At 37.0% G+C, this 18,520-nt stretch overlaps 3 protein-coding genes across 9 annotated transcripts in view; 2 read left to right on the top strand and 1 right to left on the bottom strand.

The window, feature by feature from the left end:
• LOC139996067 (uncharacterized) overlaps positions 1-18,520 on the top strand; it is a 156,346-nt gene that overhangs the window by 65,480 nt on the left and 72,346 nt on the right. The window lies entirely within an intron of this gene.
• LOC139996068 (uncharacterized) overlaps positions 1-18,520 on the top strand; it is a 68,980-nt gene that overhangs the window by 43,030 nt on the left and 7,430 nt on the right. Inside the window, exons 1-2 of one of the 5 annotated variants that reach the window (XM_072020127.1) lie at positions 573-604; positions 1,703-2,542. In XM_072020127.1, coding sequence (XP_071876228.1) covers positions 588-604; positions 1,703-2,204 — 519 coding nt within the window. In that variant the 5' untranslated portion in view covers positions 573-587 and the 3' untranslated portion in view covers positions 2,205-2,542. Of the gene's footprint in view, positions 1-572; positions 617-1,182; positions 1,275-1,702; positions 2,544-18,520 lie in introns of those variants that run through there. The other 4 variants (XM_072020126.1, XR_011802123.1, XM_072020123.1 and 1 more) reach the window with 4 other exon arrangements.
• LOC139996066 (uncharacterized) overlaps positions 4,889-18,520 on the bottom strand; it is a 108,386-nt gene continuing 94,754 nt past the window's right edge. For all 3 annotated transcript variants that reach the window (XM_072020120.1, XM_072020119.1, XM_072020118.1), the window contains 3 exons: positions 17,625-17,836; positions 13,805-14,139; positions 4,889-13,277 (listed from right to left, as the gene is read on the bottom strand). In XM_072020120.1, the coding sequence (XP_071876221.1) occupies positions 13,148-13,277; positions 13,805-14,139; positions 17,625-17,836 (677 nt within the window). In that variant the 3' untranslated portion in view covers positions 4,889-13,147. The remainder of the gene's footprint in view (positions 13,278-13,804; positions 14,140-17,624; positions 17,837-18,520) is intronic.

Below are 18,520 nucleotides of genomic sequence, written 5' to 3'. Positions count from 1 at the left end.
TCGATTAATTTCAAACGAAATAGTTCTTTAAGAAGAAAAGAAAAACCTAGACCGATTATTTTTTAAAATAACAAAGTAAGCGCTATCGAGCACTTTATCTTCTTTCGATAAATTTCTAACGAAATAATTTTCTAAAGTAGCAGAACTCGAGGCAGATGTTTCTTTGAAACGCTACATCTATCAATAGTCATCTCCTTTCTTTTCGTAAATCTTTCCTGAAGCTATTTCTTAATATTACTACATTTTTAGGTGACTTTTTTTTAAAATTCTTAATTTCTACGGAACTTTTGACCGATAATCCATGTTTCAAAATATTCGTAAAAATACGAGAATGGATCAAAAATGATCTTAATTAGATCAGATGGTTTGATTAAATAATTATATTCATAATTTATCACGAACACAGAATCGCTACGCCATTGGATAGCCAAGGCAAAGTCTAGTCAGGGAACAACTAACTTGTATGCATCGGATTTCAACCGGTAATAGAATTATTTTCCCTTGCCCCCGAGAATTGATTTCTAGGCAGTGTCCAGTACCGCGTGCAGTGTCTCATAGGTGAGAACTCGTGTAAATAGTCAAAGGGAATGGAGGAAAATCGGGAGTATGAACGAAAGTAATCGCCATTGTTGATTTTTCGATTAATAAAATTTAATTTATTTTATTTTTATTAAGTAAATTTAATAAAAATCGATTTTCGACAATAAATCTGATAACAGTTAAATAGCAAGTCTAAGTGTATTCATTTTGTAGTCATAGCCATAAAAAAATAAATTTGAAAAATGATATTCTTCACTGCATGTACGATATGAAATATCAAATGAAAATTTCATCAAGTGAGAAAGTATCGAACGTTGAATTTACTATTTTTTAAGTGGCAAGATTTATCTTCGTTTTAAAACAATTAAACAAATTCACGAGATTATCGAGAAACGTTCTATCAGACACAATGAGTCTTCCATTTACTTCTTTCATTTTCTTCGTCATAACTTTATTTTATCGATCGTAGATAGAATCTCTTCTTCTTTAGGGGATTTAATTTTTCCAAGTTGCATCGAATTCGCATAATTTCAAGTTAATAATTATTTCAAATTATATATTTCAATAGCGGAAAAATATTTGTGAATCTGTTGCGAGATTTTGCTGAATTCATCAAAAAGCAAGCTCGATAACCTCTAACCCTACCGAAATTTATTAATGTTTATCAGTTATATACAATTAGTGTCTAGTCTACCTCTGGATTCTGCCAAGGGAACACGTACGATTAATCGCGTGTAAGATTAAACGCGGTGTATTTTTTTCAAAACCGAGCCGCGTTTCAACAGAAATCTGTATTTCTTCTTATTCAAACTCTAATTTATTATTTATTCGACTAAGAAATAGATGGTGATTAGAGACAAATTAATTAAACAATCCGGAATTTACTCTTTGAATTCTTTGTCGTCATCGCGAGTTCGATTGCAATTCCAGTGTAATTAATCTGTATCCTTACGAGACCGCTTATTTTGTGTCTTATTTGCCACCATGTAAACTTTCCTGTTATTGTTATTTCACAAAACTTCGCATCTGAAATACATCAAATCTCTTCAGCTATCTAACCTTCATTTCTATTGCGACGTTGCATCAGCCAATGATCGCGAGTTAACATTCTTTTCTCTCATATAACGAAGTGGTGCGAGCCATCGATCGTGTTTCTTTTCAGACGTAGGAACGCAGCGACCAAAAGCATGGATCTGCTCGGTTTAACCTTCCAGTCCCTGGATTTCAGGGACAGTAAATCTCAAGAAGATGATTTCCATGACTTGGAGAACCAAGAATGCGAGGAGTCTTCCAAACAGTCTAAGAAGAAACCATGGGAAAAATCTGAGGAAGACTCGACATCGTGTACCAAGACCGAAAACCAACATCTAAACAAACAACTGAGGATAATTAGCTTGAACGAAGTGGCGTGGCATGACACTGCTAACAATTGCTGGGTCGTGATTCACGATTTTGTTTACGACTGCACGGAGTTGTTGAAGAACCATCCTGGTGGATCGGACGTGATTCTTGAATACGCTGGCAGAGACGCGACTTTGCCGTTCATTGGCACTGGACACTCTTCTATGGCGAGGCAGAGCTTAGAGAGATACCTCATTGGTGAACTTCCGCTCGAAGAAAGAATCTTTCGTGTATCCAACGGGGTCAAAGTCGCTGGATTTTAATGTATAATTACGTTTGATATTCTATTTGTTGGATAATTTTTGTTCAAAGACACGTTATAAGTATATATCGTGTTTTGTGTGTGTGTGTGTGAAGATTTCGAAATTGTGAAATTTGACCTAACATTAATCTTATAGAATATGAAGGTTCTGGAATTAAAAACCGCGATAATTATGCGATTAGACGTAAAGATCAAAGACCAAGGCTAATTTCAGTTTCCTTGATGTTTTTAGTCTTACGACGAATCTTTTGCGTACGCTGCCGTCCTTTTATGCATCACGATTAAATATCTGTATTAAGTGTATCAAGTTCCTACGTTCTTTTTACAGTGATAGAATAAAGATATTTTATGAGGTCGTTCCTTGAATCGAAAGAAACGTATCTTTAATGTTAATGCTTTATCATCTTTTACTTAACTTGCGAATATAAGCACAAGCACATCGCTATATTTGTGAAATGTTATAAATTCTACGAATTTCTATTCTTTCTGTTTATAATGTAAGATTTGAAAATACATTTATTATAGTTGGAAGCACTTTAAATGTAGAATGACTTTCAACTTGTTATTTCAGGCATTAAACTGAATGCAGTTGAATTTAGTATAAAATCCCTATATTTATATGACGATAATATAAAAATATTACCTACGTTCGATCAAAAGGAAATTCAAATATAAGTTGTAAAATATAACTTATAAATAGAATATAAATTATAAAATATTGAATAAACTATAGAATATAACGTATGAAAATATAAATATCCTTTGCTTAGCAATAAATCAACAATCTCATTACTATTCTATGTTGAAAGCAATACTACGAATCACTCATTAATACCTGAAAACCAAGCACACGAGATTCTAATTCATGCACTGTTTCACACGTTTGTTCTCGTTCGAAGTGGAATTCAAATAACGATGACGAATTAACTATCAGCGTGTATTATAATTTCACCGCGGCATCGCGCATCGGTTCACCGCGTTGCTAATACAGGACGATCGTGCCAAGTACAATTAATCGATGCAATAAGCAGCGAGTCATGTGAAAACGCGCAATTCATGCTTAATTATCCCCGGTGACGATCTTTATTTGTAATGTCGATATGCAGAGACGATAACGAGGCTTTAATTGTTTCTTCTCATCGGGCTGTTGCATCGGTTCGCATCATTTGACACGCGATCTCTCGTTCGTTTGATCGACAACCGGCATATTAACGACGTGGAATAATCCGATCTCGTGTCGGAAAGTAACGTTAAATGTATTAATAAAGCTCGTGTAACATCGGTTTCGGAGCGGTTAACAGAGAAAAAACGCGTGTCTACAGCTCGTCCAAACTGATACAGAAAATTCTACACGCATGTAAAAGTTTGTAGTTCGGTGGAAATTTGTATCGTGTTGTGCGATAATTAGTAGACGGCGGATATTTATCAATTTGAAATATGTCGACGTATACAGATACATACAAAATATACGAATAACATACTAATGAAATTTCGACACATTTTGTAACCGTGTGTATATGTATCTCGCGCAATATTTTTATTTTTTCAAAAATTAAATACGCATCTATTAATATACGTATAGACTACATAGACTGTAAAGCTTAGCTTTCATCGGGCACGATGTATTTCTCGTGTCTTCGAATCTACTATCGAATTATTCCGTGAGCCTGTGTATGTGTATCTCGCGCAATATTTTTATTTTTTCAAAAATTATATAGAGACTACATAGACTGTAAAGCTTAGCTTTCATCGGGCACGATGTATTTCTCGTGTCTTCGAATCTACTATCGAATAATTTCGTGAGCCTGTGTATGTGTATCTCGCGCAATATTTTTATTTTTTCAAAAATTATATAGAGACTACATAGACTGTAAAGCTTAGCTTTCATCGGGCACGATGTATTTCTCGTGTCTTCGAATCTACTATCGAATTATTCCGTGAGCCTGTGTATGTGTATCTCGCGCAATATTTTTATTTTTTCAAAAATTATATAGAGACTACATAGACTGTAAAGCTTAGCTTTCATCGGGCACGATGTATTTCTCGTGTCTTCGAATCTACTATCGAATAATTTCGTGAGCCTGTGTATGTGTATCTCGCGCAATATTTTTATTTTTTCAAAAATTATATATGCATCCATTAATATACGTATAGACCACATAGACTGTAAAGCTTAGCTTTCATCGGGCGCGATGTATTTCTCGAGTTAAAAGCAAAGGAAGCGCGTGCAAGGTCGATAAATCAGCTTTTCGGAGCATCGTCCCAATTGAGTCGGCGTATACTCACGGGAACCGTCTGGGTTATTGCAAGAGGTGTTTCATTCTTTAATTAGACACCGTGAAATTAGATACGTTCGGTGTGTCTGCGGTCGCGGGTTAAGGTATTTAAGTCACGCCTTCCTGATCATCTTACATCGTTCCATCTAGTACTCGTTTCTTCGTGTCCATTTCGCGACTACACCTTTTGCTTTCTCCTATATGTACAAGTCAAAAACACGTTACGCTTACCACGACGATATCGCTCAACGTTATACTGCAAACGTATATCTCAGTATTAGGAATTTACACTTGTGCGAACAATGAAAAATTTCAAAAATTTCATTCAGATTTTCTTAAAAACTCGCGAATTATTATATTTCGTTTGAATTCTTTGGGATATAAAGAGGAATAAAAGGGGAATAAATGGTACGCTTTACATCGGTACATTATATTTCTTGGTCCTCTAAACATTCATAATATACACAACATACAATATGACATAGCGGTTCAGCTTTGTTTAGTTTCTCGTTCGAACGCGGTACCGATAGAACGTTGTTATTAAGTTTCTCGTTACTTGCGAACGTTGCTTTTTCCTCCGCCACTATTTCCTTCTCCAAGTATCTATCGTGTGCGATTGTACACAAGGGCAGGAGATAGATCAACATTCACGGAAATTAGTTGGAGATATACACAATGATGAGAAAAATATTTCTATATCGGAGTAATGCGTCTACTAAATACCATCGTAGAATTTGCTCTCTTTTTTTTCATTTTGTCTTCTTCTTATTCAGTTTACAACGCTACGTCTCTTATCTCGTACTCTGTATGGAAACACTTGACCATTTTTCACTTTCGCTCATATTCTCGTCGAACGATTTCTCTCGTTTCGTCTTCGCTTGCGGTTTCGCATTAAAGTAGAGAATTTCGTCCAGTCAAATTCATATTTCGGAGAAACGATACGTCACGCACATCAATCCAATGATCAGAATCGTCTGGTTGTTTGCATCGTGCATGCTTTATTCGCAAGACAATATTCGGACGATGCGATTTCCGCGCTATTTTACGAGAATCGTAAACAATGCAATCGAGAAAGAAGGAAACTTTTAATTTCGCAACTCGTTTGACGCATGATTCACGTTCAAGTTGAATAAACAAGATAATTAAAGATAAACGATTACTTATAAGCGTAAGGTGTTTATAAATGCCGACAAGCGAAGAGTTTCACAATTCAAACACCGAAAAATATTCAATTTCGTAGGCTCGACGAAACGATTCCATACACACGATACAATGCGAGCTTTCTCGTTTAAACGACGGTTGAAACACGCAAATTGACACGAATTAATCTCGTGCGGGAGAACCTATGCATTTTAGAAGTTTCGCGCTCTTTGGCAGTCCTGGGTTCCATTCCCCCTGCGGTTAATTACGCTGGAAGTCAAGATGCTCCGAGAAATAAATCCCCTTCGACGCATCATTGTTACACCTTCTTTTACATTTATTATCTCTTTATCGCGTGAACGATAAACTGTGTGCGCTTAGACGTACATGTATCATCCGAAGAGACGATTTTCCTGTCGCTGTCGTTATTATAAACGCGAAGAATAACTTTAGCCCTGCTACGATCTTTCAATTTTTACTTTATAATTTCACGTTTCAATTATAAAGATCTTAAGAAACAAATGTATATATATATATATATAATCAAACAAAGTAGTAGTACCAGATTAATTTTTATGCGACTCGGTTACCATAATTTTTATAATAGAAATAATGCAAGCGATTCAATTAATTAATCTACAAGATTATTATATATAATACATGTAATAATAATAAATAATATTATTATATAAGTATTTATGGCAAGAATAAAGGAGGCTCTTAAAGACGAAGAAACACGATTCACTCGAGAGTGATGGAAAGAACGTAGCAGGATTAATTATATATTAATTATATACCACCGAAAGCAATTCTTCTCGTTCACCTCGTAACGAGTGCTTCGTCAGTTCCGCGTTTCTGTTTAATCTTGGAAGTCAAGACTCTTGCACAGTTCGAGCTCTCAAGCCTCGTGGAAGCAACTCGAAAGGAGATTAAACTGTTTTCATGGTCGAAGAATGCTCGACAGCGCATAGGAGAATCACACGCTTGAAACTCGACGAGGTTAATGTTAGCTAACGTTAGATCGTTTGAACAGGAGAAGCACCACGAAGTACTAAATCTACGCGACTGCATTATTTTATTTTCCCCGCTTTTTTATTCTTTGTAACGCTACACACCGTCTCGAGTTCGTTCGAACACGAATTCGTTCGATTTTCTAGTAAACCGAACTCCATTCGTCGACTCTATGCGTTGAACGTTTATTTTTTACGTCCGTCAACACGGCGGAGAATCGACGACACGCTGGTTTCGTTATCCTTTCGCCGTATTAATTTTACAGCGCAATTATTTGCAATTTTCGGGATTTCATATTAAGTTATTAATCCCTCGAGTGCCGATGATGTTTCATTTGCGTATGCTGCGTTGCTCGAGATTACAGCGATCGATCGGATAAACACTGTGGATCACTGAGGGATTCGTGGATTATTCGTAGCGGTATCCACATCGATCCGTGCGAAAAGTCAGAGTTCACCGTGCGCCCGTAACGTGTTGTAACACCGACTATACGTATCGTGAATTATTTATCAACTGAAATATTGATTTTCTAACGAGATGATATAACGATTGGCGAAGAAGCTGTAAAATATTCTTTGGAAGCAATTCGTCGTTCGAGTAGAAAAAGGATTGACAGGTATTCGTAGCAAATGGTGATTCACAGACATTATTTTAATTCCTTATCGCGTAATTCTTTCTTTTCTTTTAGTTTATCAACGATAAGATTGTTTAGTAATAAAAACAACTATCGAAAATGATACATTAAGTGATGAGTGATTATTTCATTATAACAAGACAGAAATGACACATACAAATCACAAAAAGAAACGTGATCGGAGACATTTCCGAACTCGAATCATCGTCTACGACGCTAACTTTCAAGTACCTTTTGATCATTCGCTTTTTTTTTTTTCAACGTAAAATACGGATTCCGAATCGTCGAATCGCTTCGTTACTCGAGTGTACGTTAGATGCTCACGAGAGTATGGCAATAATACACTAACGAGTCACGTTTTACGTGTTCTTAGCGACTATCGTACATCCACCTCGTCCCACTAGACCTACTTACGATCCGCGGAACGTCATCGTTAAATTCTTAATAACATCTGCTTTATAATCCTCTCGTAATATTTTTGCATCTTCTTTTCCCACGAATGCATAAAAATCCACGGTCGATTATAATAATATTAGTCCAATTATGCAAGAAGATACCGATAGTTACCTATATACATAGTAAACTTCCAAATGAAAATATGGCGAGTTATTATTCCAAAGAGACGACGTAAAAAACAACTTTTCTAAATCTAAAAAGAGCGTGCCAATGGATGCACGACCTTCGTCAAATATTTACAATTATTCTTAGATTCCCAAGGCGGGACGCTTCGTTAAGGATAGCAGAATGCACGCATTCTGTGGCAATGGGAACTCCTAAACTCTATAAATCAACAGACAAGACTATTCGCTCTTCTAAATTACATCGAATATGTCGGAACGTTGTTCTAAATACGATAAACGTGCCGACGTGAAACAACGTTAATACGTTGCAACATCGGCACGTCTCCTCTCTCGTTTTTTTTTTTTTTTTTTTTCTTCCTTTTTACAACACACCGACTTTAATTTACACGCTACTTTCTGCTTTGTATGTCGTTAGAACAGCCTAGGTTCGTAGGTTCGAGCGCCTAGAGCGCCGTAGTTTACTTAATTACAGAGTCTTCCTATGATCTAACGTGGTACGTCGAGTGGCTCGATAACTTTACACGATTAATTATTGTAATTATCCACGGGAATTGCGATTACGGCTAACGAAGACGATTAGTCGCGCCCAGAGCAGTACGACGATTTTTCATTTCTCGTCCAATTAAGTTACCTCTTCTCTTTGCTGATATAGAGATCGAGGGTGGGAGGCTGGAAGCGATTCGCGTAGAAAAATCCATGTCTTGGGTCTTTAACTGAATCGTTTAATCGATACTGCGATATTATGTATTTTCAATACAATTGATCGATGGATCTTACGAGCGCAGAGGAACGCCATTTATCTGGATATTGTCGATAGCTATCCAGAAAAGTTAGAATATGTGAGATTATGTATAAGCGCGTGTATGGGAACAGTCTAGATTTATGATAGGTCAAGATAGGTGAACAGGAAATTCAAGAAGCATCGAATATGTCGAAGTGCGTGTCAAGATATTATTGTATATAGCCTCTTTTTCGAATAATAAGCAATGAACGTGCAGTGACAGAGTTATTAATACGCGTAACATATGTATTAATTACGAATAAAGTTTCGTTTGGTAATACAATGTCTGGATAATTGATGTTCCGTGAACATTCGTTAAAATTTCGTCAACGCATACTTCTGAACCTTACAGTGTATTTGCTGTGACGAAACACTTGAGTATGTTACAGAATCATGTGAAACGAAATGTTTCCGATAAATTCGTATCGTTCACGCATTTAGCCTACAACGGGATTGCGTCCCCAAACGAAATTCAAGGACATTATGTTTTATAATAATATATTAACTCTTTACGTTTTACGATTAGATATACGGATATATACAACATGACAGTAAAGATCGACACGTTTTTCTATTTCCTATAGAAATTTCTAATGTCCTTTGGTTTCTTTCGCTCGTTAAACACCCATAGTGCCTTTAAATCGATACGATAATTGTAACGAACTAGGATAATTCGCGGATATTGAACGTTCCATTCAGAAAAAGAAGGAAAACTTTGAATGAAAATCTATCAGATTGTGTAATAAGTGGACTGTGGATATTTATACATTTGCTGAAAACTGAAATGTATAGACATATACAGAATATAAATTGATATAATTTGTATGTATAAAAATGTATGAAATATCTGAGGTCGAATATTTGTTATAATATTCAGAGAGTGAAACAAACTTGCAATGATATTTCCATAGACGTCAATAGTTTTCAGAAATATTTCTAACTATATTTCATATGTGATCGATAATGAATGGACATAAAGCCGAGAAGCAACAGGGACATATTGTTTAGTTTGTATAATTTGATGATAAGATCAGAACGAAAATCAGGACTGTCTTTATTAAACAAACTATTTATAATTGAAATCACCGCAGCTTCGTTAATTCTCGTAATACATGAAATATGTGTTAAGTTTCAATGTACAGAGATTTTGTTGAACGAGTAATGGTTAAAATTAAAAAATAAAATATTTTAGACAATTTTTTAAAGATATACAACAGTTCAAACTTATTACACAACCTAATATAATACCCGTCCCATTTTCGATCGTTGGAAACAAATCACCTGGTTGTTTCCTCGATAATTTTGACGAATGGAAGGAAGGACGTTTACCAAGAAACATGAAAAATGAACTTAATGCGCCGATGGTCGATGTATTTGTAGTGAACACAGTGTTTGCTTGGATAAATTCGTTTATCGATGAAACAGGATCAACAGTGAACACGAATTTGAATTTCATTTTGAAACGACCATCGAGGACCTGTTAAATTCTTTTTCCAGGTTTCATTCATCGAATCAACCGACGATTGAATCAACTTCCTCGCGATCGAGGCTCGAGTCCATTGAATGCAGACTTTGTAAAATATGCTGCTTCCGTTGGTCTTCAACGTAAAATGGGTAAAATTATCGAGACTATAAATGATACAATTCCCACACTGAATGCAGCGTTGATCTTTTCGTTCGTCAAAAAATCCATAGCATCCATATACAGCGACGTCTAAATGCCTAATGCAAAATTATAAGTCCATTTACATAAACGATTGGATGTAACCATGCATTACCCTATTCGCTCATCGATGATGTGGTGACACGTTGCACTTGTAATACAAATATTAGATAATCCAACAGCAGAATGACTAGTACCGTTCAAATTACGTGCAACGTTTGTATAAATCTATGTGTACGTACTCGTAATCGCGATAGGAATCAGAACATGCACGCGTAAAAGCCGTAGAAAAAATAGAACTCTCTAACGAGATCAGCGTATTAAAACAAAGAACAAACGATCTATAACGCCTGTAAAATTAGGCCTACGCGAACATTGTGCTTCCTCGATTCATTCCGAAGTCGTTGCATCTCCCTTCGTTTGATTTCTAATTAAAAATCTACGCTTTCGTTTCTAGTAACGAGTTCTACGTATTTATGAAAATTATAGAAAAATGAAAGTCAGTATGGCCAAGGCTCTCTTACATGATAATCTAGCAATTAATATTATTAGTAAATTAATAAGTTACAAATTGTAGATAGGTTCTCTTTTGCAATTTAAAGTTTTACGTCTCGAACGAGTTCTAATTTGGAAAATTTATTCTCGGAACTTCGCTCGTTTAATTCGATTAAACTTTTTATCGTTATACGAGAGAATTTATACGATATATTCGCGCTAAACGTAAGAAGCTTGCATCGAAGAAATAAAAATGAAAGCTACGTGGAAGAATGCATACTTGTAATGCAAAGAGGAAAGCGAACTTTTATATTTTATAAAAAGATATTAATATCCCAAAATGGTTGTAAATCCTTAAAATTTGAAAAATTATGACCCCGTCGTTCTCATCACTTTCGTAGCACCAGCGTTAATAATATGACATTGCTAATTGTTCAAATTAGATATTAATTTAGTACTTGGAATTTGCAATTTGTGACTTGTAAAATTTCACTAACAATACTAGTTCGATTGTGTAAGAGTACCCAGGTTTTAATTGCTATAAGAAGACACGGAACGAAAGGTATTCTTCCTTTTCTCCCGTTTCGTTAGGCGCGCATAAGGCCTGGACTAGCCAGAAAGGACAAAGGCAATGGCGAAATATTTCGTTTTCGGTTCACAGAACGATCGATCGATTACCGAAGATGAGACGTCAAGTACTGCGAGTAAGAGCTTCGTTCTAAATTATTCGTCGATTGCTTGCTCGTAGCTGAATTATCTACAAACGTTCCGTCGCACTTGTGATCCGTGAATAGCGAATGCAATTGTCATTCGTACGTACTGTGAGCTCTGGAATTTTCGATTCGTACCATCCTTTGGAATAGAATCAAGTAATACGATGTATATCGATTTGGTCGTTTCATAAGTTCAGCTCTCTGTTTATTATCAATTGTCAATGCAGTATTCTTTTCTACTTATCAAATTATATATTTTGTTAGATAATTATTTTTGATTTTCCTAATTAGTATCCATTCTTTAACACGTACGTTGCTACTGCCGTATAAATTGTATCGATTCAATTATTTAGAAATAGTAACAGGAAGATCACATCGAGTAATCGAATTAAAAAGATGATTTTCTAGGTTTCAGAGGGGAAATTTTTATCAAAAGTTTCTACATACTATTTTTATCAAACAGGTGTGGTAGCTTAGGTACAGAAAAATTAAAAGTTTTCGGCTAACGAAAGACGATGAAAGACAGCGGCGGTACTTCATATCAAATTTCTAATAAATAGAACAGCACAACTTATGAACCAACCTGTTACATACACTACGTTATTTGCTGGGAGAAAGATTAGTGCGAAGAACACAGAATCTCATCACTTAGGATGACTACAGACGAGTCGACCGAATAAGTCGAATGGCAAGTAAGGAGTCGCTTTGCGTAAGTGAAAATTTAGGCTAGCTCAGTCGAAAGTCGATTAAGGATCGAGTGATGGGTAAAGTTTTCGTATACAAACACAAAAATTTAGATACGCAGGTGAATAAAACCTACTTTTTTAGATCTCGACTATGGTTTTCTACCTGGCACTCGTTGCCATCGATCGAGCCACTAAATTTGCATTTACACAAAGCGACTTACTAAAATTTCTCACTGATCGACCACCTAGTCGAGCCGGCTGAAGCCATCCTTAGCGAAGAGTCTTCCCCGTTAAAGACACCAACGGGAGTTCTATGAACGTCCAGAATTTCGACGGAGAAGCGTTAGACGATGTCGTGGAGAGCAAACTCGAAAGTTTCGAGCATTCTCGGGATTTTTTGCGTGGATAACGTTGACAGTTTCCTCGAGATCCTCGCGGTTTCTCGGAAGTTTCTCCATTGCCGTTCCTCTAACAGATTAAGTCCAGCATGGTTGGAAAAACTTGAAGGATCTCCGGCGACTTCCGGCCGTCTGGGAAGTTTCCAACTAGCCTTAAAAAATTCCGAGCGCTCGCCGAACTTTCGAAATCCCCTTCGTGCTCGTGGACGTCCATCGATTTCGTTTCTCCTCTGGATAAAGTCGAGCGAAAAAGTTACACTTAATTATCGGTCATTTCACGGTAGTCGTGCTAGTTCGAAACTTTTCACGTTTCTAATTCTACCCGGACACGATGAAAGGAATAGCAAGTTAAAAGGAGGAAAAAAGAAAAAGGGATCGAGGGGCGTGATCGATTATACCAAAGTCGATCGAGGGATTTGTCGCCGGAACCTTGACGGGCTTCGTTGCATCCACGATGAAATTCTTCTCTTCTAACGGTCGCGAATAGAGACGCCTCGATTTTTCGAATCGGTGCGATTCTCTGGCTATGTTCCGTCCCGGATCGCTACGCGGATCTTCGCTGTGGCTTACATCAAGCTGCACAGGGCTATCCCGTTCTCGAATGCTGATTGCAACGCGGTCGTTTCCATGCAGAACGCGCCATCCTCGTACATCGTCGCGATTCTTTGCTGCTGCACACGGCTCTCGCTTTGGGATCTGAAATCGTGCGTGAGATTAATCTTCTTGGGAATGTCGTGTCGCTCGAAAAATTGTACAATCGTGTAATCGTCTTCGAGGGGAGGAATTTTCAGACTTCTTAACCCGTCCAATAGCAACGTGAAAAATAGTTCATGGAAGAAAATAATATGGAATATCGCAGAGAATTGTGACGAATTAAAAAGAGATGTTGATTCTTGGAGGAAAAAATGAGGAGGAATGAATAGTTCAGAAGCAGAATCATCGGAATTTCAAATTGATTTCGAATACAAAAGTATTTGCTCCTTAGACACGAAGGTATCAACGAAACTTAAAAAATCACGTGTTAAACGTAAATCTCCTCGCGTGAACAATTCGATTCGTGTTAAATCAGAAAAGCAATTCGTACTCGTATCACATCCACCCATTACGATACCCCAGGGAGTTGTAAGGCACGTTGCCGTTCGGTACGAGCGTCTGAATTATTTCGTGACTTCCTTCCTCACCAATGAAACGTATGCCCTTTTCGCGCGTCTTTGAAAACTCACCTGGGAGGCATAGCTCGTGGACGTTGTTGCGTTCTCACTTGCTCCCTCGAGACTTGCTGGTTCGAGAGGTAGCTGCTATCTCGCAGAACGGTTCCCTGATGGTGGTGGTGATGGCCAATGGATCTCTCGTTGTTCTGAGAAAGCGACAACTGCGCCAAATATTCTCTGAGTTCGGGCTGACTGGCCAACAGTTCGCGACGCGTCTGAACGTTCGGTGCCGTAGGTGTCGTCGTCGCTGTCGTAGAATCTGACCATGGAGGAGGTGGTGTATGGGATCGCGATATCATGGCGTATTTGTGACACAGGTATTCCTCGTAGGTGGGTGGCAATCCGGTCTGAAAAATCCAAGATTTTTTTACATGTTCCTTTTACCGACATTCTTCGTGGTTTTCGTCTTTTCGAACATTTTGGACATTCTACACATTATGACGCAAATAAAAATATTTTCTATCGTTCAGGGTTTGTATAGTAGAAATACTGAGTTGTAAAAAAATGATACGTAGATAGATAAGGTAATGATATATCGTTTAAATTATTATTTTTCAATATTGGCCAAGCTTGTTAATTTAAAAATTCTAGATTTATCTTCACGTTGAACGAATTATAAAAATATCAGAATTATCAAGCTTTATGGAGTTTTTCTAGGTTTCAAGCATTACCCTCGGACTTTAGAAGTTTTTCAAATATTAGAATATCATGGAGTTTTGAGCACTGCTGTACGTGGAATATTTAATTCGAGAATTTCGAATTTTATAACAAACTACCATTGCTATTGTTGTTAAATATATATCCAGTAATTGGAATTAAATTTTTAACTTATAAATAACTGGCTTCGCGAACAGAACTGTAGCAGCTTCAACATACTGCAAATTTATCGTGATTTCGATTTCAGAGTCTGTTTTGTTGTAATTTTGGGCTGATTGTCGAAGAAGAATTATATTCGTTAATGACGCAGTCCAGAGAGTTTGGCATTTAATTACTTGTATTGTTCGTGTGTAATCGACTAAATATCTATCGTAAAGAGTTAAAGCCGAGATGATGGAATTGCATTAAAATACAGTTGAAATGTAATACAACCACCAACAATGGTAACACATAAATTTTGTAATTTGAAGAATAAGCGGGCGATGCGTTTCTGTGAAAGGACTGTTGCAGCAAGTTCGACGGAGAATTATTATTTTGTTTCACTCCTCGCTTTACAGAAATGCTCTTCTGGTTTCTACTTCGTTAACTTTGGAGAACTTCAAAGAGCTACCAGGAAACTCGTAGCGAGTTGTATCTGGATTTCTACACCCGAAATTAGGGAATTAAGTCACAACTTATTTGTAAATGTTAATTCCTACGTCAATTTGTCGTTTTGAAGAATACATTAACTCTTGAAATTTATTTGAAGAAAGAAAATCGAAGAAAGATTTCCTGAGATGATCGGGAATCGAACAAAGTGCAGTTACTTGAAAAGCAGAAATGCTGCTCGCATCTATTCAACCAATCTACCGTCAACTTCTTTCTTCGAATAAACTCTTTAAGTTATTTCCATGAAATATTTTCCTATGACACGATACTTTGTAATTTTGTACATATGCTGCTTTCTTTTCTACTTCTTCAATTCGGTAAACAAACAGCAACAGTCATAATTAAAGTCAAACAAAGACAAATTACAAGTTAATTACAGTTTGTAGCGTTAAAATTATAAAATCCACATGCAACACGTACAATTATTATAATAATCTTTCTGTACTCGGAATATCTACTTCGATGTAAACTCTTTATTGTAAACCGCTCGTAAGAATTTTCGTTCCAATTTCCATATCGGATTAATTCGCAAGTTATGAAACAGAAAAAGAGGAACGAACTGTAATCGAACGAATCGAATCGAAGGCGAGCCGCGACGGTCGATAAATCGGTAGCAAGAATGAAGCAGTACAAACTCGGCAGAACTCGAGGTGTTCTGGCATCGTTACTGGCAGTTTCAAGTGGGTCGCCATCGGGGGTGGCAGTGTTTTTCGCAAAGGGTAACCGCGACGTGGCACGAAAATTTATGTGTCGCCCGGCGCCGAGAAACTACGCGGTCGAAATGGCTGGCCACAACCTGAATGGTTCTTCAGTTAAGGAGCAACTCGAAGAATTTGCCTCTTGTTCTCCTGTTTCAACCCCTACCCATCCATTTCCTTCTTTTTCTCTCTCTCTTTCTCTCTCTCCGATACTGTGCAAAACGTAACCGTGAGCGATCCACGATCGTTACAAGAATTTCTTTGCTCTTTTTCGACCAACTACCTCGCCCATGAAACTACGTTAGGTCTGGCCTCGTTCGGATCTGGATAGAAGGGAGCTGCAGAGAGTTGATTATTCGAATAATCGAATATTCAGCAAACAAGACTCGAGTTAGCAGAGTGGATCGAGCGTTTTGAATATTCAAGCATTAATTTTACTGTCATCGGATTACACGCACACCGACGTATACCTTATCACGAGATTAAAATTCGAGCTTTTTTAATTCATTCGTCAAGCTCATTCTCAACAGCCTCGTTCTATCGCGAATCGAAAACGTTCAAATGGTAAACTCACCTCTCGCTCCACCTTCGAATTTTTTTCCTATACGTAGATGAATGGTCACGAAGGGCAAACGAATCGCGAGATTATTTAGAAATATATATATATATATATTCTACTGCAATCATCGAGGAATTAGGGCGGCTTCGAGATAGCCAGAGCATCGATTTTATGGATTGCACCGGTTCTGCGGTCGTTTTAATTTCGTACACCGAACTCAGTCCATCAAAAACGATGGCCTGGTTTCCTTGAATTTGGTTAATCGTCGATTAAACGGGAAAGAATTCGTTTTGTTCCATGGCAAAATGAAATTTCCTTTATCTAGTTTCCTTGTGCTTAATTAGTAGCTTGAACATGTAATTAGTGAAACGTCAATTCGTTTACACGAGGTCTACGAATTCACTGGTCGATTACGATCAGCTATCTAACAAGTCTGGCCACGAGTGTGCTCTGTTACTGCGGTCGTCCAAGAGAGAGTGCGATTCTATCTAGCGTCTGACTAGGACAGGTCATTACTATTCAATAGTTAAATCCTCATCGTCACGTTTGAGAACGGTGAATGGCTTCTAATTTCATCGTATGCCGTCGATACATCCATTCGCTTGGCAATTTCGTGACACACGTAACTAGCAACAAATCGTATTCGTTCTGTTCTTTTACGGCATCTACGAACACGTGTTTGTGGAGATAGAAATATTTGTCGCTGCAATGTTAACGAATGTCTAACTTTTGATCAAAGAGATTTTTATACGAGGAAAATACCTAGATGTGTCTTTCGTAAAGCATTGGAAAGTTATATGTGATAGTTCGCAAACCCGAATTTTGCCAAAATGAGTACGCGAATAAATAAATCAAATATTACTTTATGTTTGTCGTTTGATTATCAACGAAGGCTTTTACTTATGCGCCCATTATATAAGATATACAAGAAAATTAAAAGAATCGCATGGAAAGTGTCGAAGAGTTGCAAGCCATGCGACAAAGTTTGAGAAAATTGAGTCGTATTGACTGAGAGTCTATCCAAGTGGAGTATGGAAATTCTATCATTTCTACTATTTTATGACACAAATTAATTATACAAATTTCAATGACGATATATGCGAATAACTGGGAATAACAGGAGAAGGGGGAGTTTCGTTTAATTAACGCGTTTATATAAAAGAGAAGCAAGTGTTAATTATAAGGAACTTCGTTAGAAAGACTAATTACGTCGACCGTGTTCTCCATTTGAAAATCTATTTCTAACTGGGGGTTAATGATAATCACTTACCTGCCACGTTTTCGAGATCGCCACGTCATAGGTGGGCGGCGGCGATACCATAGAAGGAATGGCGTAAACGGGTTGCGATCTACTTTGCGCATTTAATTGACTATTTCCGGTTTCGTTGGCGCTCGCGTTCGGCGTGTCTGGAATGGTGGCATACAGCGCCTCCGCTATAGCGTTTTCCCGAATCCCGCCGCCGAGTATGCTCGAGCCAGAATCTACAACGAAACGTCAAATAATCTGAAAAATGTTCGACATGAGCTTGGAAAGAAATTTCAGGTTTAAAAAGTATCGTGTTGCTCCTAAATTGCTGGCTTTTGTGACGTGGAAAACATTTTTTTTTTCTTTTTTTTTTTTTAAGAAATGAATCTTCATGAATTTATCTGAGAAAATCGTAATTAGAAACGAATAAAATCGATTAAGTATAGAATCTGTTTTTTTAAAAATGCATATATCGAATCTTAAAATTTCGTAATTATTATATATATATATATTCGGAATTCTTACGAGCTATCTATCAAAATTTACGTACAATGCTCTGAAAGTTGAATAAATTATCAAGATATTACGGTAAACGTTAGATATTCTACGATTTATACTCAAGTAAGTAGTTGGAAAACTTGGCAATTAATATTAGATCGTCCGAAAAGTTTCTTTCGTTTTATAAGGAAATAATGGATGCACATGTATTTTCCGTTTTATATTATTTTATCGAATTACGCATGATTCATTTTGTTCTATCAAAATAAAGATCACAACGTTCGACAGATTAGGTTTCATGTTTGTATAAAGATGCGTTGTTGTAAAATACGTGTCTGTAAAAGAAAGACACTTTTCGGACAATCTAATACGATAAATTATTCAAACGCAAGATCTGAAGTCGATATTGGTTTCCATAAATC

Source organism: Bombus fervidus, chromosome 17 (assembly GCF_041682495.2).
Source record: "Bombus fervidus isolate BK054 chromosome 17, iyBomFerv1, whole genome shotgun sequence".
Taxonomy (NCBI): domain Eukaryota; kingdom Metazoa; phylum Arthropoda; class Insecta; order Hymenoptera; family Apidae; genus Bombus; species Bombus fervidus.
The sequence above is the reverse complement of the archived record's forward strand: the minus strand, read 5'-3'. Positions and strand labels throughout refer to the sequence as shown.